At 37.6% G+C, this 23896-nt stretch overlaps 1 protein-coding gene across 1 annotated transcript in view; it reads left to right on the top strand.

The window, feature by feature from the left end:
* Window positions 1–5831: 5831 nt before the first annotated feature.
* Window positions 5832–23896, top strand: part of LOC131027358 (mitochondrial zinc maintenance protein 1, mitochondrial) — a 54444-nt gene continuing 36379 nt past the window's right edge. The window contains exon 1 of the mRNA XM_057957394.2: window positions 5832–6259. Within this exon, the coding sequence (XP_057813377.1) occupies window positions 6022–6259 (238 nt within the window). The 5' untranslated portion in view covers window positions 5832–6021. The remainder of the gene's footprint in view (window positions 6260–23896) is intronic.

The following is a 23896-nucleotide window of genomic DNA, read 5'->3' as shown; positions in this document are numbered from 1 at the left end:
TAAAAGTTGAAGAAGTCATCTTTCCTAGTTGACATTCTTTACAAAGAGCATTAATCGGTTTGTCTAGCTGAGGCAGACCTCTTACTGTCTTAGACTTGCTTACTTTAATAATTTTGTCAAAATTAATAATGACAAAATCTCCTATGCCAAAGCCAACTATCATCTATTTTTGCAATCAAACAGTTGCTAACTTTAGGATTGAGATGAAATAGATTACCTCTGGTCTGTTTACCGGTTGCAATCAATTCTCCTTTATTGTCAAAGATTTTGCATATACCATTTCTGAATTCCAGTGGGTATCCTCTATCATTAAGTTGTGCCACACTAAAAGATTGTGCTTTAGGCTTTCAACCCAATAAACATCGTTAGCACTTCTTTTCCCATTAAGAGAAATAACTCCCTTACCTTTAACCATACAGGGTGAGTCATTGCCAAATCTGACAACACCGCCATCAAATTCCTTTAGGGAAATAAATTGCTCCGATCACCAGTCATGTGATGTGAACAACCACTATCAATGATCCAATCATCAGAGTTATCCATTTTGGATACTAGTGCCTTCTGATATGATATTTCTTCCTTAATTGCTACAAACACAATACCTCACTAGCATCATCATTATCAGTAACACCATTGTCAATAGCTACAAGACAATCTCTCTTGCCTTTACCCTTGTATTTCTTAAATTTTTCTCTCTTGTATTCATTTTCACCATTAGGGCAATTTATTGCTATATGACCAATCTTGTTGCATGCAAAACATTTTAAAGGTAGCTTACCTCTATATTTACCAGTGCCTTTAGGCAGTCATTTTGCCAACAATGCTTCAAGTTCTACTAAGCTATCTTCATCTTCAACATCTTTGCTGGGTCTAGATTCATAGTTATGGCCGATATCTCTACTTCTTCTCACATATGGGTTAGAGACAAAAGCTCTAAATGCAGATTCCAATTTCTGTACACTACCATCATAGCCATTTAGTTCAAAAGCAGTAAGTTTGCCAATAATAGAGTCAAGAGTTACCTTTGTCTTATCAATGGATTTCAGCTCCTGAATAGCTGCAACTCGGATAGCATAGACCGGTAGCAAGGTTCTTAGTACCTTACTGATTACTGTGGCATCTTCCACTTTCCCTCCCGCACTCTTTATCTCACCAACTATCTCTTTAATCCTTTGACCATACTGCTGGATATTCTCATCTTCAGACATTCTCATGTCATCAAACTTGCCTCTTAGACTCTCCTCTTTGGCAATCTTAACATGTTCATCACCGCTATAAATCTCTTCTAGTTTCTTCCGTACTTCATATGCAGTTTCAAGACCATGAACATCTACATATTCAACATTGGACATGGAACTGATAATAGCTTCTAGTGCCTGGTGATTTTCTTGTTGTTCTTTCTTCTGATCACCAGTCAGAGGTCCAGTAGGTGTAGTATACTTATTTTCTATATGCTCCCAATACTGACTACCAAGACTCTTAATGTAAATCTTCATTCCGTCACTCCATATTCTATAGTTATCATTGTTGAACTTTAGACCTTATTTCTTCATCATGTTCTACAAGATCTTTTCCTCAAGCTGTTAGGCTTTTAGATTAAGAGGACCTGAGACACTCTAATACCAATTGATGGTATGATGAAAGAATAAGTATCTAGTAGAATACTGAGAGGGGGGAGGGGGGGGGGGGGTGAATCAATATACTAAAAAACCGATACAAAGTTCCCAAACTCAAACTCAGTCAAACAAAATAATCATATCTCAGTCAAGATCAATATTCATAAGAATACTTGACATCAACTGGTTTAACTGTTATGACAAATTTAATAGTAAACAACTTCAATCTCATGAATATCAACAATGCTTAATCACAACTCAACATATTCATCTCTTAATGCTTCTACTTAACATGCCTTATCAAAGATTAACCAAATAAACAAATAATATCACAACCACAAAAGCATTCACCACTTGACACAAATGTTTATACATGGAAAACCCAAATAGGTAAAAACCATGGTGAGATGAGACTCACAAGGATAGCTATCTAAACTCTTTCGAAATTCGCCCTATTAGGAGCCAAAGCCTGATAGAGTTTTATAATAAGTCCTGTCAAGAACTAATTCGGTTAGGAATACCCGATTAAGGGATTTACAAATATGCCTTGTCAGAAGCACAATACCCTGTTAGGAGTAACCTCGCTGGAGTATTTAAGAATCCAAACTAATGGACCACCTTGTTAGAGGATTTAATGAGTAACCGAGCTTGTTAGAGCTTAATTGGTTAAGGGATTTAACTTCTGGTGTAATTGTTAGAAAACAATAGTTTAGTTGATTTGTCTGGATAGCACTACTTTTGCTTGATCATATCCTTCTATAGCCTTCAGTTTGCCTTCACTCAAAGTGCAGATCCATTCACCGGTTTGTTAACTATACACTCAAGAGGTTTTCTACCAACCTTGCCAACAACCTTAACAAACAACTTCATCGACCTTAAATAGAAATCAATTAGGTCGGTAACATACCAAAAACCTAATTCTCATCATCAAGATTACAAACAAGTTGGTACAATCTTGACCGTTAGAAATTATGACAATCTCTTCACATTCTTCAAGACAATTTCAACCACTCCATGATCACCGCTCTATTGGATTTTGTAACTCATCACGCATTGTGAATTAGATGCAATCCACTTTGCTTCTTCCCTAGACAAGAAAAAACCCGCCAAAACGATTTGAATATCTCCTTAATCAAATGATCACACGTGTCTCCATCATTACCGCTTATCAGATAACAAACCATCAAACTTGGTCTTTTAGGGTTTAACAATGGATAGGGTTTACCGGTTACATTACATAGAAAGGTTTAACCCTTTACACTAGTTCAACTCACAAACTTAACATACAAGTTTACAACATCTTCCACAAATCTCTTCTTACTGGTTACTAGCCAATATAAAAAACAACAATATCAGCAATAACATGAATACCATTTACCAGTTCAGTTGGCATCAATGACAACATATCATTAATGCAATCTTGATGCAAAATACCAACAAACTCAAAATGCCAACACATTCTCCATTCATCTCTCAAGGTGATTGACCATAGGAAGTCAACGCACAAGTAGTAGATCACTGAACTGTCAAGCACTTTGTAATACTTGTAGATTGTGAAACAACAATAAGTAATAACTCTTTCACCATTTCACCAAAGGATTTGAGAATATTGTCATAGGTCCAAGACACTGTCCACAACATGTTTCCAAATTTACACTATCAAAACTATCCATGCTGAAGCATTCTTTTGTATGACCTAAAACTGCACTTCTATCAAATTGGAACCGAGATCAAACAAGTATAACTTCTTCTATATGCAATGGAAACAATTAAAAACTTGATAACATGCATAACACGTAGTACAAAATTAAACTTCAAATCTGCACATCAAACTGATGCAACATGAAGAAATGCAGATAAAAAACACTGACCATAGTCACAAATAAATTTACTGACTCAACACTTAGACAATTTTCTTTTAGCTACCAGATATGAAATTGAAACAACACAATCACAAAGTCTTCTCCAAATGAAGTAAGCTTAACACAAGTATCATCAATATGAATACATGACAAACCATGAGATGCAACTGAAGTCATGAGCTCCAGAAAGATATGTAATCATCAATTGAGCCTCCAGAATGATTGCTGCATCAAATAACAACTCGTCACCATGTCTTCAATATACTGTCATTTGATACTACTTTCAACATCACATCGTTCTATCATCTGATATATTGGAAATCATAATACATTCATCTTTGTCCCAAACTAAGTGACAATACATATTGCCAAACATCATCATTGACATCGATGACAACATACATTGCCAACAAACTCATATTTAGATCAACAAGTCCATGACAATTATATTGTATTTTCTTTGCAAATATTTATTCCTAAATTCTAAATATCAACAATAGAAAAGGAACTATTTTGGTGTATTTGATTTCTTGGAGCTCATCACTTAAGCCAATCTTTGATCACGTAACAAGGGTGAAGGACTAGTCCACAATGCCCCCATTTTAAATGCTAGAAACATTCTTGAGGAAATGTAAGCCTCAACAAGATTTGTGATGCTTCACTTCTACCTTTTCACCCATAATTTTGATCAGAAAAGGAATCAACAAGCTATTGAAAATGGGTTATATTTTAGGCCAAACCTTGAGGTCACTCTAAAACTCTAACCTAGCAATCATTTTCTCCATAAATGCATTTAGATCCATTTTTCATTTGGTTCTTATTAAGTCTATGGATCCCACATAATCATTACTTTTTCTTCTCCTAGATTAAGAATGAATTCCCAAAAATAGGATGTGGTAATGAAATTTATCCAATACCTTCAAGTTGATTTCATGAGATTATTCTTAATTTCCCATAGGCCTACCATTCAGTTGGCCTTGAAGATAATCTTGAATCACTTTTCCATAATATCCCCCTAAAAGCAATTTGACAGGTCTTCACAACCAAACACATTGTAGTCTCCATGGTTGAATCAACAAGGGATAAAATAGACGATTAACAAAACCAAGAAGTCTAGACTTTAAATAGTTTGATCCCATGAGTTAACATTAATAGGTTCACCTAGTAAGTAGACAATGCAATGTTAATGTTCTAATGATGCAAATGCAAGTCATAGTAAAAGATCTAGAATGATTCTTTGTTTGCCTAAAAAAGAATTAGTGCTAGTCCTTGAATACAATTCAATACTACAATTAGAATAATAATATTAATAGAAAGGTTAGATTAATTTTAAAAAAATACACAACTAACTTGAGTCAATACCACAAATTTTGGGTAAAAATCTAAGTGAGAAAATGATAAATTGAAGAGCATTATTGATGCCTAAAAGTGAGTGCATATATAGATTTGAATAAAACTTGAGTTATATATAAACCTTTAACAACATCCATATCCACTAGGCTGAGTTGATCTAATGGTGGAGAACTTGAACTCTTGAAACATAGTTAAGTGCCTCTTACACAATGAAAATATGCAAAGTCCCATGTACTATAAAATGTTTATAGACCAAAAAATAGATCGTTGATATCATAGACTACAAAAAAATCTATTTCCATTTCATTATCACTTATACACTTATTATTACATAATGAATGGATAAATATTTTCAATAACGTCCACGAGGTCAAACAACCTATGGGACCCATAGGTAGCCATCAAAGAGAAACACATAAAGCCCAAAACACTATGCCTACTAAACTTCCTTTTCTTTTTGCATCTTGGATCTTCTACTGTATAACTTGATTAGGAAATCCGCAACTCTTATTATATTTTCTTCTTCAAAAAGATTACTCAAGGTGTTTACATTTAGTGTCTCAATATAGTTGATCCAAAAATCCTTGTAGGTTGGACACTCCATGATGTAATGCCATTTTGTCTCACCACTCCTTGAGTGCAATATCTACATCTTCTATCTGCCCATTCCTCTTTAAGTATTATCCATCTTCTTGTTTCACATCTAAGTTGATGCACACTAGTTCTTATACGAGCCACTAACATTTTTGCTTTCCATTTCTATGTAGTTCTTTTGTGTATAGCCATGTGTGGGATTGAAATGTTTGATATAATATTCTTTTTTCCTCCCAAATTGTCCTGTTTGCATGCTTTTTTTTGAATTTTTCTTACACATACTTTTTTATTTCCCATTCATTGTTTAGGCAATTTCTTATATTAATATCCCACTCATTGTTGATATAATGAATAGCCAAATGAACTAAACCCATAAAGGAAGAGAGAAGTGCAAGGTATGTTCACCGTTTTGGGAAAAAAGGGTAAGAAAAGTTTAATTACAAGTTTTTTAATTTTCTTCGTCACAACAATAAAAAATAGCGAAGAGCCGTGCCCGTCCCAAAAAGCTAAGGATCGCAAACATTTCAAAATAGCGAAGATGTGCTTCTGAGGACCGGCCAAATTTAATTTGGTGCCGAATTTTTAAGAATTGGGAGATGAGGGAACAGGTAATCTCTGCGTACAGAGCTCTGTTGAGGGCAAGGAAAACATCATTCTCTGGCGATGATATAATGCTCACTCAGTCTGCAAAAGAAATCAGATCCAAATTCGAGGAAAACAGATCAGTTTCCTCCCTTACAGATATTCAAAAGTTAGTGCAAGAAGCAAGGGAAGCAGCTGACTTTCTCCTCAACATGGTGGTGCAGGCCAGACTAACCGAAAGGGGAACCTATGGTATGCGATTCATAATCTTTGAGCATTCAGGGTTTAGGGTTTTTATCGTCACATTTGTTGATTGTGTTTTGTATTTCTGATTTCATTAATTTTTCTTTTCATAAGACCTTCTGTCTAGTTGCCCTTACACAGGTCTCTTTATACCCGGCTTAGTCCAATGTGGTATTCTACACCTAGCGAACTGAATGTGGTCTTTTACTTAATTCCAAGGCTATATGCCTTCTACTTGCACCGGTCTCATAGTTTGTGCGAATTACGCCCGGTGAGTCACAAGCTTCATTTTATTCAAATTTTCAATGCTCGATCATGTTTACGTGCGAGCCAACCTTTTCCTACATTGTATCCAGCCTTGACACAAGGGAAATCATGGAATTCAACATGTTAAAACCCAATATATCCTCTGCTTACTACCCTAGAGTATATCAATAACTGAAGCATCGGACAAGTACATAATGGCAATTACACATAAGATACGCCATGTAGATAAAGAAGATTGAATTAAGAAGTTGCCAGCAGCTAAATGAGCATATGAAACAAATTTCAAAGTGATTACAAGATTCACAACATTTTATCTATTATAGGGCAGTAAGCTGTGCTACTGATGTAATTTGTGGCACCTAGCTTGAGGGTGGCAGTAGAAAATTGTTTGGTTGATGTATTTAGGATAGGTTGTTCAAATTGACTATGTTGTAATAGATTATGGGCACAGTGGGTCATTGGAACCGAATAAGAAAGACATAGTTATCGACAAGAGAAACACAAAAAGAATGCAATCTAAACCAGAAACGCTAGTGTTGAAATATACTAGAAAGTTAAGTAAGAAAGGATTTAAAAGCTAAAAATATAGTGGGAATTTCCTAATGCCAAAATGAAAATTGGAAATATTTAAGACCGGAATAGTACAAGCAGAAAACCTGAATGTCATGAAACAACAAACATTAATCATTGCATTTAAACCCAGACGATTCATGTTCGAAGAGACATAGCAATAAATTTTCATGAAATAGAAGAACCTACAGTTAAGATGAAACAAATGCCTGTACCATGAACGACTCTCTCCAGATATTAGCAATGTCTGGCAAGCAGTGAACGGATTGCAAGGAATATAACAAAGGTACGACATATGTGATGCAGAAGCATCATGGGGATCGGGCTAGTGACATCAACAAAAAAAATCTTTTATTTTATTTGGCTATGCTCGGTGTTGTTGTGTTTTTTATGCACTTTAAACACAAAATAAAATACCAAAAGTATTCTATCCTCTCTTGATCAAAATCTTCTTGGATGCTAAGTTATATGACCAACCAAGATAACTCCAAGGTTTCTTTAGTCAGGTCTTGATGTGTAGATAGCTCAATTGGTTGATGTGATTACTGGTAATCAATGGGGACTTATGTTTAATACTTAAATGTTGAATGTTTGGATGTAGCTGGAACTTGAAAATTAACTTGACTTAAAAAAAGGACAAATGGATAGGTTTTAAGAAGACTATGTTACTCCTAAGAATGCAAAAGACAATGAACGATTAGGTGAAATTCAACCAAGCTCTGCTTCGCCATCAATGAACAATTCCACAAAGCTAGTGCGATCTTCTAAGGTAATCACATGATGTACAAATCACTATCAACAACAAAGATACCATCAAGGCAAGGCTTATCAAAGTGTGAATAGCAGTTGAAGTTAAGCTCATTTAAGAATTTCAGTTGATCACACAAGGCAAACTTACAATTAGCAAATCAATAGTGGTATGGATAAATGAATTTCACTATTAATCATTCACAATTCTTTTCATTCATCTAATCAACATGAAAGTAAATGAGAAGTAGAAACCATGTAACTTGTTGAAACAACACATTTCACCATATCTTCAATGAAAAGAGTATATCCATTTACAAGCCTTAGCAATAATTTCTTCTTCTCTTACTCTATTCTAACTTTAACTTCAAATCTATCTATTCTTCTACTCTTCTAACATTAACCCTTACGAATGAGAAGTTTGAGCTTTTTATAGTGCTCTCAATACCATAGATGGCACACTCGCAGAGTACTTGGTGAGTTTCAAAAATTCGTCGAGTTTTTGAGCTCTGCGAGTTTTTATGACTTTAACTCGCAGCAAAAACTCGCTGAAAAATATAGGGGGAAGCTGTGCTGATGGAAGTAGGGAAATTTTAACCCCGAGTCTGATTAGGTTCCATATAACAACATAATTAGCATTGAAGAAATCTTGGTATTATACATTTTAGAGTTGAAAGTTTGAAACTATTAGTATGAATGATGAAATTTCAAATATTGTGCGTTTGTAGATCTCCACCAAGATTTAGACCTATCTCTCTACCCCTCTTTTTCTCACCCTCAGAACTGGGAAGATCTCCACTGGGAAGAGGAAGAGGAATAGTAAATAGTTTTAGCTAGAGCTGGGAGTTGTAATTGTAATTTGTAATGATGTATTTACTTTTCGTTTTACAAAAACTATTTACTATTTTGCTTCCAGCCATCAGCATTCCTCATGAGGATGCGATTTTGTAGACACTTTGCATTTAAATATATCTAGAATCAGCTTGTTTCTTTCGTGTTATCATTTATTGACTCATTGGATGCATCTTCTCATTAAATTTTGCAAAAAAAATGCATTTTTTATTAAAATTAAGTGTGTTTTTACGTTGCCGAGTTTTTCGCCGAGTTTTTGCTGAGTTTTTTTCTCAGGGGCTTGGCAAGTCGAGCCGAGTCGCGAGTAGTTCAACTATGCTCAATAAAATTCAATGTCTCAGATTGATTCTCAAATCAATGGCCCAAATCTTACAATAAAACCCTCATTAGGGTTTTTTACAACAACTCCCTTTAGCCAACGAGAAAATTACATTTAAGTTCAATACTGAATGTGAACCAATAGAAAAAGAGGTTAGGTATCTTGAATTTTTTACCTCCGTGGGTGAATCAGGTACATTGCATCTAGACATGCTGATCTGGAACCTCTTGATTGATTGAGTGGTGACAACGATGACACCTCAGTTTGCTTGTACTTGGTATATCAATACAAAGTGTTTGAGCAATATCTTTTGATACTCAACATTATTCAACTTGCTCAATGTGATGATGATGGGAAGTATCATTATGATTAAGCAAACTTTGATTAATTCTTCTGAAAATATCTGCTTCCTTGATCACATTTGATGTAGACTATGTGATGACCTTGGTTGATCTTTCTTTGTTCATGACTCAAACTTGACCTTGAAGTAGCCTTCTTTTTAGTGCAGTTCTGATCTTCCCACAGTCAGGCCTGCCCTTTTGATTTTCTCCTCTGTCACCTACAAAACAAACAAGAAGGCATCAAATACATATAATTCATATTTGATTCTACCTATCTTTCTCCTTGTATGCCCTGATCTAAGTCTGATTTTAAGATCAATTATTTCTTCATCTCCTCCTTGTCGCGGAATTTTACCCCTTCTGTGAACAGCGAGATTGAAGCATGCTGAGCACATTTAATAGTCGTAGATGCACAGAGCAGAACCTTGCTGAGGTCTGCAAATCATGATGATACCTGCTCTTTAGGTCTGAATTTGATGATGCAGACTTGAAATCAGTCAAACTGCAAATAAAATTCACTCAAATCTGAATGTCTTTAACTTTGCCTTGGATTGTAATTTCTCCTTCAGTCGGATTTGATTCATAATTCGCTGTGCTAAGTGATGATAACTGGTAAAGTTTAGACCAAAATAAGTTGGTTTATTCTCCTCTTGGCTGGAAATTATCCTCCTTCAAGTCTTCATCCCTAGGATTGTGGATCAGTCTCTTGATTCGCTGATTCTCCCCTTGCTTTCGACTTCAATTTGATCCCTTGAATCTGCAATTGAAAATAAATCTCTTTGCATAAATTTGTCCTATCTGATATAAGCTTGCACATGGTCTTTACTTGGATCGTCTTGGAGTTGTGACTGTATAACATGGACATCCACAACTCCACTTTAGCAGAATTTGCACTCATGCTTTTCAATTTACTTGCCCTCCTTTGCTGCGAATTTATTTCTGCTTTGCTGTGATCTGATTGCATATGGAATCATATTGGTTTTAGTTGAATTCGCTAGGAATTGTTAGACATTAGCATAAAAATAAAAATAAAATACGATTCCATACTCCATCTCCAGTTGACTAAAACCTGATCCCATTCACGAAATCACACTAATCTCTGCTTAAACTCACACATGATGTGAATGAGTTTGGATTAAAAAATAATTGCTTAGACTCTCTTTTATGTGGTTCTCATGAAGCAAACTTAACCAGGGGGGTTGGCCTTGTGTTCACAATTTTTTTTTTTTTTTTTTAATTAATTTTTTAATTTTCAATGGTCTTTTTGACTGACTTGCTTTGTTTAGAAGTCGGCCTTCTTATCTTGTCCGTGCCCAGTCATCCTTTATTTATGCTTGTTGGGGATGTTAGGAAGCTTAGGCATATGCCGTGGTGAGGGAGGCATAAGGGATGTCGTGGGATACAATGTGCCGCGAGGGAGAGAGGGGTGCGGGATATGAGTGAGGAATGTGCCGTGGTGAGAAGAAGGTAAGGGATATGGAAGTGGAAGGAAGGTGCTGCGGTGGATAGGAGGTAAGGAAGGTCGGTGGGGAAAGGTGCCGGGGTGAGAGAGAGGTAAGGAAGGTGAGGATATGGTAAGAAGGATGGGATGGGGGTAAAAAGGGGGAAATAAGGATGGGTGCCTGTGGGTGTAAAATGGAAGTTGGGGATATATAAGGTAGTGAAGGATGAAGGTAATGAGGGATGTGGAAGGGTGGATGAAAGGATGATGGAAAGGTGATCAAGGACGGATGGGCGAAAGGAAGGATTGAAATGGATGGATGAAAGGATGAAGAGGCATACTCCCTCGTGTGAAGATTTTACCCTTGAATTTCGAAAGCAATTGATATTCTAAATTTCACTTTTTCATACATTTCTTACTCTGAACCTTCATCATGGAACTCCTGCCTGGATACAACTTGGAAATTGCATTGCATCCTCTCTCAAGAGGTTAAAAGCTCCAAAACTACTGCTAAGCTAGGCGACTAAACTAAGACAACTACTCTAGAAAGCAAAAAAGTAGGGGTCCTGTTGTGACCTTTTCACACATCGCCCCATTGCTAACGGGGACCCCCTCTTTGCCGGCTTTCTGCGTTGTTAGGTTAGGGTTTTGGCTGCTTAGTGGGCAATTTTACGTTTCCTGTGACCGAGTCTCGGAGTTTTGATCATGCCTAGTGTCGTCTAGGGTTTTTGAAGTTATAGGATCAAGTTGCAAAATGTTGATATTTTAATGATCCTAAGTTTTTGCTAAGTGTAGATCTATTGAGCGTTAACGTGTTTTTAAACATGCGCATCAGTGATTTTAAAGTGCCAAGATATTCACAGACCTTTTGGAGTTGTTTTCTCGCTCCTAAGGTATTATTTAAATTGATTTCGCACTTTATTCCTATATTTTCCTAGCGTTTCGCTCATATTTTTGGAAAATTAGCCTAAGTCCAGACAATTTTAAGGTTTCTAAGTGATTTTGAGTGGTTAAAATGATAAAATCCTAAGGGAAATCCATATTCCAAGGGTTAAAGGGTCAAAATCCATGCTAGAGGTGCTTTTCCCCTCACATTTCAGACCACCCAACCCATTCCCCCACTCAAAACCCATACTACACATGGGTTTCCTCTGAAATCCATACTGGCTACTATTTTCCCCCACTGTTTATCCATACCTGGGTCGAATTTCCCTTGGAAGTGTTAAATTTGGCTAAGTGTCAGGAGTTATCCAGACTGCCATCGATTTTCCACCAGGAGTGTGGACTGGAGTGCGAGGATGATTCCATGCCTGGGTCGATTTTCCACCAGGATTTTTGTGACAACTAAGTGAGGATTTTTGTCCGAATTTTCATCCAGACAGGGATCGATTTTCCACTGGGAATATTTTGAGGAGTTTTGAGTTCGGATTTTCATCCAGACTGAGGTCGAAATTCCACCAGGGAGGTTTTTTCCAAGTTAAGTGAGTTTTGAGTGTGGATTTTTATCCAGACTAATATCGAATTTCCCCTGGGGGTGATTTTTTGCAAATAGAGTGGATTTTTGTCCAAATCTCATATCGATTTTCCCCTGAGAGGTTTTTGTGTGCATTTTGATGAAGTTATGCATGGATTTTTGTCCAAGCATGGGTCGAATTTCCCTTATGGGGTAAATTTTGGCATTTTAATGATTTTTGAAGGGATTTTTCAATCCCAACCTATATCGATTTTCCCCTGGAGGCTTATTTTGGATTTAATTTGCAATATTTTAATAAATAAGCCCCATTTTTAATTGCTTTTAAATAATTATTGATGATTATTTAAAATTTAAAAGCAAATTTAATAACTTGCAATAATCATTTAATATTTGAACCTTCTAGAAGCAAGTTAGGTTTTCACCAAGCAAGTATTTATACAAGTGTTTTATCCCACATTGCTTGTGTGGTGAAAGTGAGAGGTGAAAGCAAGTATATGAGAGGAGACTTAACATTATTTTATTATTATTTCTGCCAGGTGTCTCCATGAAAGCGATCTTTTTCTCCAAGTTGGGCGAATTTTTAGCAAGGCATTTTTGTGAAATGTGGGATTGAGGATTTATTTTCCTCCATTTTTTCCAGCGTGCTGATCTATTCCTATTGGCTGCCATTAAAGACCAGTTTCAGATTTTTGATCTTGCTAAGTTTGGCAATTTTTCAAACTTTAGCATTTTTTGGTGAAAATTGGCAATTTCATGTTTGGAGACTTAGGCGATTTTTCCTCCACCATTTTTGCTTGCTGTTCAGACCTTCATTGCTGCAGATCAAGGCTGCCATTAACAACATTTTTCAGAATTCTGAAAAATTCGATTTTTGCTAAGGAAGGCAATTTTTTGTGTTTGGGGTATCCAATCCAAACTTGGGTGATTTTTCAGATTGCTGCCATCCTTGCTACTGCAGATCTAAGTTGCCATTGACATCATTTTCAGATTTCCATTTTGGCGCCATGCTTGGGAAAATTTCGATTTTGCTAAGGAGGTGATTTGGTGCCACATTTTGATCATTTTTCGTGCATTCTTGTTGGCTGCCATCATTTCCAGCTTGCTGATTCGCTTCAGATTTGAGGTTTGCTTCAGATTCTAACCTCCATTAATGACTGCCATTAATTTTCAGACTTAAGTTTTTATTGCCCAGCCAATTCCAACTATAACAGTTAGCATTTGGAGGTGTTTTATGGAGTTTTCTGTGCATTTTTCAGACCATTTCATCGCTGTTGCAGGTCTGAAACTCCATTATTAAGCGGTTGTCCTCATAAATTTTCATTTCCAACCACCTAACCAGTTTTGGCGAATTTGCTTGGGGCTGTTCCCTTAGCCATTTTTCATCATTTTTAGGGATTTAAACCACTTTGCAAAGTGCTGGCAAGTCTGAAGTATCCGATTTTCAGACTTGTCCTCAGAAAACTAAATTTTACCAGCCATACTTACATTCTAGAAAATGATTGTTTTCATCAATAAAACTGATTTTTATTGATTTTATGCACATTTTTGAAGATTACATGTTTTAAAAGTCTGATTTTTTAGGTTGTCTACAGAATTTTGACTTCCATTGTTGACTGCGGAAGGTGTCTTCAGATATTCATTGTGTGAAAACACAAACCTTTCATACCTTTCTTTAATCATCATTTATCCGGTATACTCCTTTGCATTTTATCTTGCATATTTTCTAAGCATATGGAGGTATTCAATAAATTTTATGGAAGACTTCCATGCCTTAGTGTTGTCACACTTTGAACTCAATTGCTAAAATTTATCAAGTGTATGGATTATTTTCCTGACTCCATGCTCTAAATTAACTAAATCTTTAGAAAGTTAGGAATTTTATTAAGAACATTATGAATATTATTTTCCTAAGTCTAACTTCAAGCTTCGTACAGGTGCGATGTCAAAGTCGGGATACAAGGAAAGGAAAAAACTATTGAAGATGCTGGAGACTGGATTTTATCCAGAGTTTAAGATTTCATCCAGATGGAAGGAGATCGTTGATAGAAACATGCATTTCTTAGACTTCGACCAGATGCAGCGTCGGATGTTCAGAGTCAGAGATCAGGTTCCTTCCCGAGCATATGCGAATATTATGAAGAGTGGCATTTTCCATGCCGCGGGATTTCCGCAGTCCATATGGTGCAGTGAGCTTATCCTGGAATGTGCATGATGTTACAATCCACTCACAAGAATGATCAAGATTCCTAAGGGCGTTGTCATCGCCTACCTTGCTGAGGATGCCATTGCTGAGGTGTTCGGAATTCCACGCGGAACAGACATGAAGGATGTGACCAAGGAGGATTATGCAGAAAGATACACGAAGAAGATGGGTGTATGCAAGAATTTAATTAACAAAGAGTGGATGATTGAGCCTAGGTTTCATCATTCCAAGGCTCCCAAGACACTCATGTGCATAGATTTCAAGGAGGAATATAGTGATTTGATATTCCTACTCAACAGAGTGATGGGGATGCCACAAGGAGCAATATTTGATGGATGGATGTTCTACTTCATCCAGGATTGTCTTAGAGGAACATTAGTGAATTGGTCCAAGATTATAAGTGACAACCTGGATTTTCAGTTGAGGAATGTAGAGCGGTCCAAGTCATTTGCCATGACTTCTTACCTGGTGTACCTGCTTGCACGGTTTGTTTCATACAGAGGATTAATATGAAAAGGTGAAGTCAGGAATGGGCAAGGACAATTCATAAGTTATGAATGCTACCCCCAGCTAGGCATGCATATAATTGAAGACTATAAGAGAGTGAATGATGCATTCACTATGTACATCACGCGGATGCTGCAAGGCGGAATCCACAGAAGATTGTCCAAGGAGGCAACAGAGTTAATAGAAAAATATGGGTCGTGATATATACAGTTTCCCACTTTCACATACCTCAGGATTCATGGGTTTCAATCTGAACCCTACAGACTTCCTAGGTATCCAACCGACAGAATGATATTGTTGGAAGTGGTGAGACAACTTCTAGAGTTCGATGTTATCCAGAGAGAGAAGCACATGACAGGAATGACATTCCCTATTTCAGTTGGGAAGACGTCAGAGGTTTGCCAATCCGCCATAGCCGCCAGCACTGCGAGTGAGGAGCTTGCATTCTATCGATTTGCTACATATAAGAAGAGAGAAAGATTCGATCCAGACAAGAAGGTCGGAAGGATCAGAGGAGAGAAGTTCACTCACAAGGTTGACATAGAAGATTATTGGGCTAACCTGATGGACGAGCAAGCAGTGAAGAGAAGAATGTGGTCCAGAATGTTAGTGGATTTCATGAGGAAGTGTGGACTTTTCCTCATTCCTGATCAGGTATTAGATGATAGAGATCATACACATCCATAGTATGAGAGTGAAATGAAGAAGGCAATCCTATTGCCAAATTGGTCAGAGTCAGAAGAGATTGACCTGAATACATTGATGAGAGAGGTCTTGAATTTCTCCCACCTATGGGTGGATATACAAATGAATAAGTTAGTTGACTGGGTGTTCCCTTCACTTATGAAAATATGAAGCCGGAAGAGTCTACTTCTGAGGATGATCAGAGGATTGTCAATGATGTCAGGATTCATGCAGACGAAGAGAGTCAAGCTCCCAAGAGAAGGAAGAACACGCTAGGAGAAGTCAAGGCCAGAGGGAAGAAGATTGAGGATGGGAAGAAGAAACAAAAGACTATCATTCCATTTATCATTCCTTCACCCCCTCCTAGTGTTTCATCAATCGAAGTGATTGAAGTAACAAAATAGAACAAGGAGACTTAGTAGTGTTCCAACACAGTGATACTACCAGAGAATATTTAGGAGTTCCATGCCACAACGACATCTGCACCTCCCGATGAGAATAATGATCAGCTGGACTCCCCTATTGTCCTTTTGGAAGTTAGTTTGGGAAATGAGGTATATGATTGGATTAGGGATAATCCTAATGATAACGATGATGTTATTTCGGCATTGAAAGGACTTGATCGAGAAATATGCCTCGATGATGGTATGGATATGGCCGCTATTTCTGAATGGCTGAGGAGAAGTATGGAGAAAAGTAAACAAATGATAGAGGTACAACCTATTGATGATATTGATGACTACCTAGCTAGGAGTGCTAAGGGTAAGGAGCCCAAGAGAGCGGAGATTTTGTCGCACATAGCTAGAGATGAGACAAGAATGCGGATTGCGTAGATTGCTGTTCCTATTGCAGGTGTGATAGCGGACATTGCTACTCCTATGGATTTCCAGATCACTTCAGTCACCCTTGGTCGTACATCCAGAGAACAAGAATTTCAGTATATTGGTGACAACCTCTAGGCAATCAATGCAAGGTTAGACAGAGCGGTTGCGGAGAATGAAAGGTACAGAGAAGAAGATATTAGACTCAGAGAGTATATTGCAGGGACAAGGCGTGGAGATCCCACCCTTATTTTCCCTATTGCAATTGACCATGGAATACATTCACACTGCGAGGTAGCGAGAGGTACACACTCAGAGGTGGAAAAATGGATTGAAAGCACAAGAAAGTAGGCAGATGATTTCCTTACTCAGTTTGTTCATGCATATGATAGGACAATAGGGCTTGTATTCAAAATCCAGTATTTGGAGGGAGTTTGGGAAGAATTCCGGCCTATCCAAGAGAAAACTATTCCACGCCTCCAGGCATTGAAGAAGGTTCTTAATTCCACCTTGGTTAGCGAGAATATTGTGCATAGTGGAGACATATACGATTTCCATGGCTGGTATTGTGCATTAGCCATGAAGAAATCAACTTATGAGAACGCCCAGTCAAGTTGTATGGAGATGGAAGGATTAATTCAGGACATTCAGATGAAGATCCTTGCCTCGATTGAGGAATTATTGGGTATTGATGTTAGTGATGCTAGTGGTTTGCACTTAGCCGAATTAAGAGACAAGATGAAATTTATGTATTTTTGCCAGTTGGACTCTTTAAAGAAGAGTCAGATAGATGACTTGGTCTCTTTGTTGATTCATGATCATAGTTCGCAAAAGCTCATGCCAGAATGGGAGAACACTTTGAATGCTTGCTCGGATTCACTGGACGTGATTGATTTACAACAGGATACCTTGCCTAGCATTTCCATGGAGGAGTTTGATTTAGTATTGGTTAGATTCTTGGAGTATGCTAAGAGAGAGAGATGCAGGGAGGAGTCTTCTAGAAGATTCCCTATATGATGACTAGGTATCTTTTCATTGGGCCATATGTTGGTGGCGCCATTTTTGATGTAACCCTAATTAGGGCAATTCTAGGGTTTTGTTGGCATGATCTCAGCCGTTGATCTTAGATCAATCTGGGCCATCCATTTTTGTAAGAGACTCTATATATGCCCCCTTGTCTCTCATTTGTAAGGGAGAGTTTTTGTAGAATTGTTGGTATATGCTGCAGCTATTTGAATCCTAATCATTGTTCAATTGTTGGTGATTTTGCTCTTCAAGTGTTGTATTTGCATTCATGGTTCTCAATTCCTCCAAGTTAGATTAGAATTTAGTTTAGAGTTTATTTTTATGTATGTTAGATTGAGTGGAAGATTTGTTGGGTATATTTGTGTGGAATCCTTAATCCATACCACTAGCCTCTTGCCGCTGGTAAGTGCGTCTTGTGTGGTCAACTGGAATTTAAGTAAGCTTAACTTCAACTATTAAGCGTCCGTTGAAAAGCATCAACTTGGATGGTGTCTACGTTTTATAGTGATAGCCTAAAAATCTTTAAGTATACCTTAGATGATTGCACTAGCTTGTGTGAATACTTGATTGTGAGACCTTGCCTGGTTTGATTCCACTAGATCCATTCATCATTTCTTACATTCCTAGTCTTAGAATAGATTTCCTGAACCCTATTCTTTTTCCCCCTTTTTTAGTAAGAAGTAAATCCAGAGCCACATTGATAAATCTTAAGTTGTCAGCACACCTATTCCGCATCATTCATGATAATCCAAACATTTGCGTAAGCCCCCAAGTGAAACACAACAATTCACATCAACCACTGAACTTACCCACTCGTCAAGACCTGACATGTAGAAACCTTGGAATCATTTTAGTTGATCTCATTCTTAGCATCTGAGGTGATTTTGTTCAAGAGAGGGTAAATTACCTTGGTACTTTATTCTGAAATGTTTTCTGCATAAAAAACACATCAACAGGTCCCCATTTGCAATGGGGCGATGTGTGAAAACGTCACAACACTCAGGAAATAAAAGCCCATGGTTTCTCAAGGAGGTAGGGGGGACTTGGATGTTGTCCCTCTAAGAAAAGCTCTTGAATTAAAGTTGCTTTATTAAAAAAAGGGGCCTTCATTTATTTTGTTACTCCTCACTTGGAGGGAATCTTGGGATTTTCCATTTGAGCCGATTGGAACTTGTTGCAAGAGATATATGATATCTCATTCAGTGAGGGGGGTTATAATGATACCTCATTGAGTGGAGAGTTACTTGTATGGCTACCATGACGTGTCAGTAAGTGTGAAGGTTACAGTTTTGAAGGAGTTACTTGCAAGGCATGTATGATGTGCTATTAAGTGAGGAGGTTACATTCTTTAAGGAGTTATGTGTAAGGCATCTATGACGTGTCATTGACAAGGGAGGCTACATTCTGGAAGGAGTTACTTGTAACACATCTAGGGCACATCATTGAGTGGGAGGTTATAGTGTTGAAGCATCTTTGACCTATCTTTGATGACCTTGAAGAGGGGCACACCATTTTGAGGTATGAGAAGATGGAGGGAAAGAAAATATAAGATCATTTAATTTTGGCAACTCCTTGGGAATCATGCTCTCTCTCATGTGGCGTTAAGGTTTTGGATGGATATTCTCAAATAGGGCATTGGAGGTTTAAGAGAGGGCACTTGAAACTTTCTTTTTGTTTTTACCTAAGGCAAGGAGGTCTGGCTCAAACTTGTTTTGTTTTGCAGGGTTTAGAAAATTGTAGGTCTTGTGGGAGCTTGGGAGTCACTTCTTTGTAGGGTAAACTCTACAGATGTTTTGTAGATTTCTTTTGCTATGCAATTTGTTCTTGTAGGAGTAGAATCATTCCATAGGGGAAATTATGCTGGATATTCTGTAGATTTCTGTTGTTATGCAATTTGTTCTTACAAGAGGAGTCATTTTATAGGGGAAACTGTGCCACTATTCCTATAGAATTGAGTGCATGTAATATTTCTTATGTGTTGAATAAACAAAATCAATTGTTGAATGACTTGTATGCTTGATCTTGTTAGAAAAATATTAATGCAAGATCAACTACTAAACATTGAAACATAAGCAACTCGAAGTAAATTAACATACCATAAGAAATTTGAGACAAGAATTATGAAGTGGGAAAACATTTGATGAAAGAAAATCTTTTTACTATGCATACAATCTCTCTACTTCAAATAACATGAGAATTTCAAAATAACTAGATAACAAAATACCACACTCGAAGAAAGGGAAAGAGAACCTCTTTTATAGAGGAGAAAGAGGAGTTATGCATTTAACTCCAAGCCTCGATATTTGCCACCTCGCATTAGTGTGTGCCTATGGTGGACACTCATGTGCGCAAAGAAAATGAGTTACATTCCAATATTTCTCTTAAAGAATATGGCGACACCTAAGAAAGGAGTTGCACTGTAATGTTCCTTGTAAGGAATATAGTAAGACACCTAAGAAAGGAGTTACACTTCAAGGAATATTTAACTAAAAGACAACTGAGGTGTAGGATAATACAAGTTAATAAATTCAAAATAATAAAAATCCGAGCCACCTCACTAAGGACAAAACCTCCTTAAATGTACTGAAAATCTGAACTGGAAAGGACAAAAAGGTTAAGTAGAATAAATAAAGTAAAATAAATAAATCTATCCAATGGCTCTAGGACTCAATAATACCGCCCTTTAACCTTTACCCAGTGAATACAAGGGAGAGTACATTATGTTATAATCTTCCCCCCCTTTTTATGTATATGGGTCATGCCCAAAGTATTGCAGTGATAAACAAATTATTCTTTAGAAACTGGCTTTGTGAAAGTATCTGCTACTTGATCTTCACCAACATAGAAAGAAAGAAGAATTTAATTTCCCAATCCGACAACTCTAGGGAATGGGTGATTTATCAAACGTGTGCAAGTTAAACAATAATCAATTGACCAATGTTGATAGTAAACCCTAGCTGCCTAGCAATAATGCAATACTTTTAACTCTTTACATATTATGTATAGCAAATTCAACCATCCTCAATGTTGTTATGAACTATAGAAAACCCTCAAATTACTGAATAGGTAAGTATTAGAGAAAATCTGAATTCTCTATGGCTGTTATAATATTGTAACCCTTACACATTCAATTATACATGATAGATCTTATAAAAAATTGTATTTTTCTGATGCATTCAACTGGGGTAAATAACAAATACAGAGCATCACCTAAAATCAGATATTCTATTATAGTCAATAGCTGAAACTCACAATTTTTGATGTAAAAGCAAACTTTTCATTGGCAATAATCAACAAAATACCTAACAGCAGTATTTTTGCAGTAGTAAATCCCCTACTAATGCTGGCATTCAATAGTGTTCACCTAAAATTGATGTAATGTTGCTGTTCATGTCTGCTAGGAGATGGTGCAGGCTGTAACAGCTCAGATTGACTGGTGCAGCAGTTTAATTCTGCTGAGAAATGAGTGGTGCAGCCAGTACTAAAGCTGGATTTGTATGGCAAGCTTGAAGGAGTAGGCTAGCACCTGATAGGAGCTGAAAATGGCCTGTAAAACCCTGCTGTAATATTTCGCTATGGAGATAACCACCGAAAATCTAGAAGCCTAATGAAAAGCACGATGAAATGAGAAGATCAATATGACAAGAATAAATTGTATTCCTATCAATTAATGCATATCTATAACATGAATGAATAGAATGAGATTACGAAGGGAACTCAATGTGCCAAATACCTAATTTCTCCTTTAATGATGGCATTGTGAAAATGGTGAGTGACATGAATTTTTGTGTGGTTTCAAAGGCCTTAATATGAGCTTGGTGGTAGTGGCTGTACCCTTCTGATGCAGGAGTATCCCCGGGTTCATTGCAATCTTGCATCAACCAAAAACATTGTCCTTTCTATTTTGTTTTCTGTTTGCAGTTTCAGTTTTCCTTTCTGTGTGTCTCGGTTTTGGCTCACTTGATCCTATGGAGTTGGATTCTACTTGAAGGCTTGATCATCTTTCTTGCTTCCAGACCGCATCGCATTTGGATCATTTTCCGACAAGATATTGCTACCGGTTTTCTTGACAGTTTCTTGTTACCGGTTGTTCCTTTGTTACCGCTTGCCTGAGACCTATTCTGGTGATCTTCCGGAACCTATTCCGAAGCTTGCGGAGCCTTGGGCGTTGATTCCAATGTTCCTTGGCGTGTGGCTGACCTTTTCCTGCGATCTACGTTTCATCCTTTGGATTTTCCGGAGGAATCTCTTGGCGGAGGCCGACCTTGTTTATTTTGCACGTTAGGTCTTGTTCTTCGGGTTTTGATCCCTTTTTGGGCCGACTGGATCCTTTGGATTGATATATATATATATATTTGTAATTGCATATTAGAATGTAATCAACGAGAATCCATGAGAATCAAGCAGAGAATCAAGTAGCTAGGCTATGCATAGAAGATAGATCATAAGATTCAAGGTCTCGGTTGTGACCTATTCTACTAGGCTTGTGAGCCGGTATGTTGTAACCCGGTTGTTACCGGTTGGATGTAATCGAATTTCATGCAATAAATGAATCTGTTCTGCATTGCCTCCATCATATCTTTGTGTTTCCGTCGTGTTTACTCTTGCTGACCGGTCCAGATTGATCTCTTTGAGGTCCCTCCTCACCAGTGACTACTTCAAGTGGTATCAGAGCGAAGTTTCGTTCTAGAGGTTGCGTGTCCTGAAATTTTGATGTAGGGTGGCGGATTGCAGATCTGACCTTCAGCTGCAGAGGACTAGTGTGAACGATGGCACAAAGAGGAGCTAGGAATGGTGGAATTTGTGGGAATGCAAACCCTGCTGTGATGGAGATGTTGCGAGGAATAGCAGCCTGGTTAGAAGTCGTGGAGACAGCCCAAAGAAGAGGCCGACATATTGAAGATATAAGTGAAGATGCAGGCGAAGAAGCCTCGACAGAACAAGCAAACCTACCGGCGGTTGATCCAGATGAGGAAAGGTTTTTGAGGGTTTTGAGTAGGGCGAATACTAAACCTCATTTTACCCCACCAAAATATGATGGGAAGTTAGATTCAGATGAGTTGATGGATTGGATCTCGGAGATGGAGAAGTATTTCGATTTTGAAAACACTGTAGAAGAGAGGAAGGTAAAATATGCCCGTACCTAGTTGAAAGGTCATGCATCTCTTTGGTGGGAACATTTGCAAGTTGATACACAAAGAAGAGGTAAAGAGAAGATCAAGATATGGGATTAGATGATTGCCAAGTTGAAATCGAAGTTTGTGCTGGCGAATTATCAAGTGGATCTATTCCGGAAGTTGCAGAATTTGAGACAGAAGGAATCGAGTGTGAAGGAGTACACTGAAGCATTTTACAAGTTGAATATCAGATCCGGACATGTTGATGATGAAGTCGAACAAGTTGCAAGATATTTGAATGATTGCAGATGTCTATACAAGATGAATTGAGCATGATCTAATTGGAGAGTGCTGAGGAGGCTTACCAGTATGCCCTAAAGGCAGAATAGAAGTTAAACAAAAGACATGAACAAAGATAGAGAGGTAGAGGTGGAAGGTTTACCGGAGGAAGATATACCGGAGGAAGAGGATATACCGGAGGAAGAGGAAGGTAAAATATGCCCGTACCCAGTTGAAAGGTCATGCATCTCTTTGGTGGGAACATTTGCAAGTTGATACACAAAAAAGAGGTAAAGAGAAGATCAAGATATGGGATTAGATGATTGCCAAGTTGAAATCGAAGTTTGTGCTGGCGAATTATCAAGTGGATCTATTCCGGAAGTTGCAGAATTTGAGACAGAAGGAATCGAGTGTGAAGGAGTACACTGAAGCATTTTACAAGTTGAATATCAGATCCGGACATGTTGATGATGAAGTCGAACAAGTTGCAAGATATTTGAACAGATTGCAGATGTCTATACAAGATGAATTGAGCATGATCTAATTGGAGAGTGCTGAGGAGGCTTACCAGTATGCCCTAAAGGCAGAATAGAAGTTAAACAAAAGACATGAACAAAGATAGAGAGGTGGAGGTGGAAGGTTTACCGGAGGAAGATATACCGGAGGAAGAGGATATACCGGAGGAAGAGGAACTAGTACAGATCAGAGCAAGGACAAGGAAGTGAGCAAAGAAGGTAATTCATACCGGAAGGATGATAGAAATTTCTACCGGAGGAGAGAACCGGATGGTTACTGGAATGAGAACTTTGGAAGACAAGACAAGAGGACATTTAGAGGAACTTGCTTTAAGTGTGGAGGAGAAGGACATCGTGCATTCAAGTGTAAGAAGAGAAAAACTACTAGAAGAGCAGTAGTGGTGGAAGAAAACCCCACCGAATCATACAATAAACCAGAAGATGGAGAATTGTTGATGACGAGGAGAGCTTTGTATCATATCG

Source organism: Cryptomeria japonica, chromosome 3, assembly GCF_030272615.1.
Source record: "Cryptomeria japonica chromosome 3, Sugi_1.0, whole genome shotgun sequence".
In the NCBI taxonomy this organism is placed as follows: Eukaryota; Viridiplantae; Streptophyta; class Pinopsida; order Cupressales; family Cupressaceae; genus Cryptomeria; species Cryptomeria japonica.
Note: the sequence above shows the minus strand (reverse complement) of the source record. Positions and strands in the feature narration are given on the sequence as shown.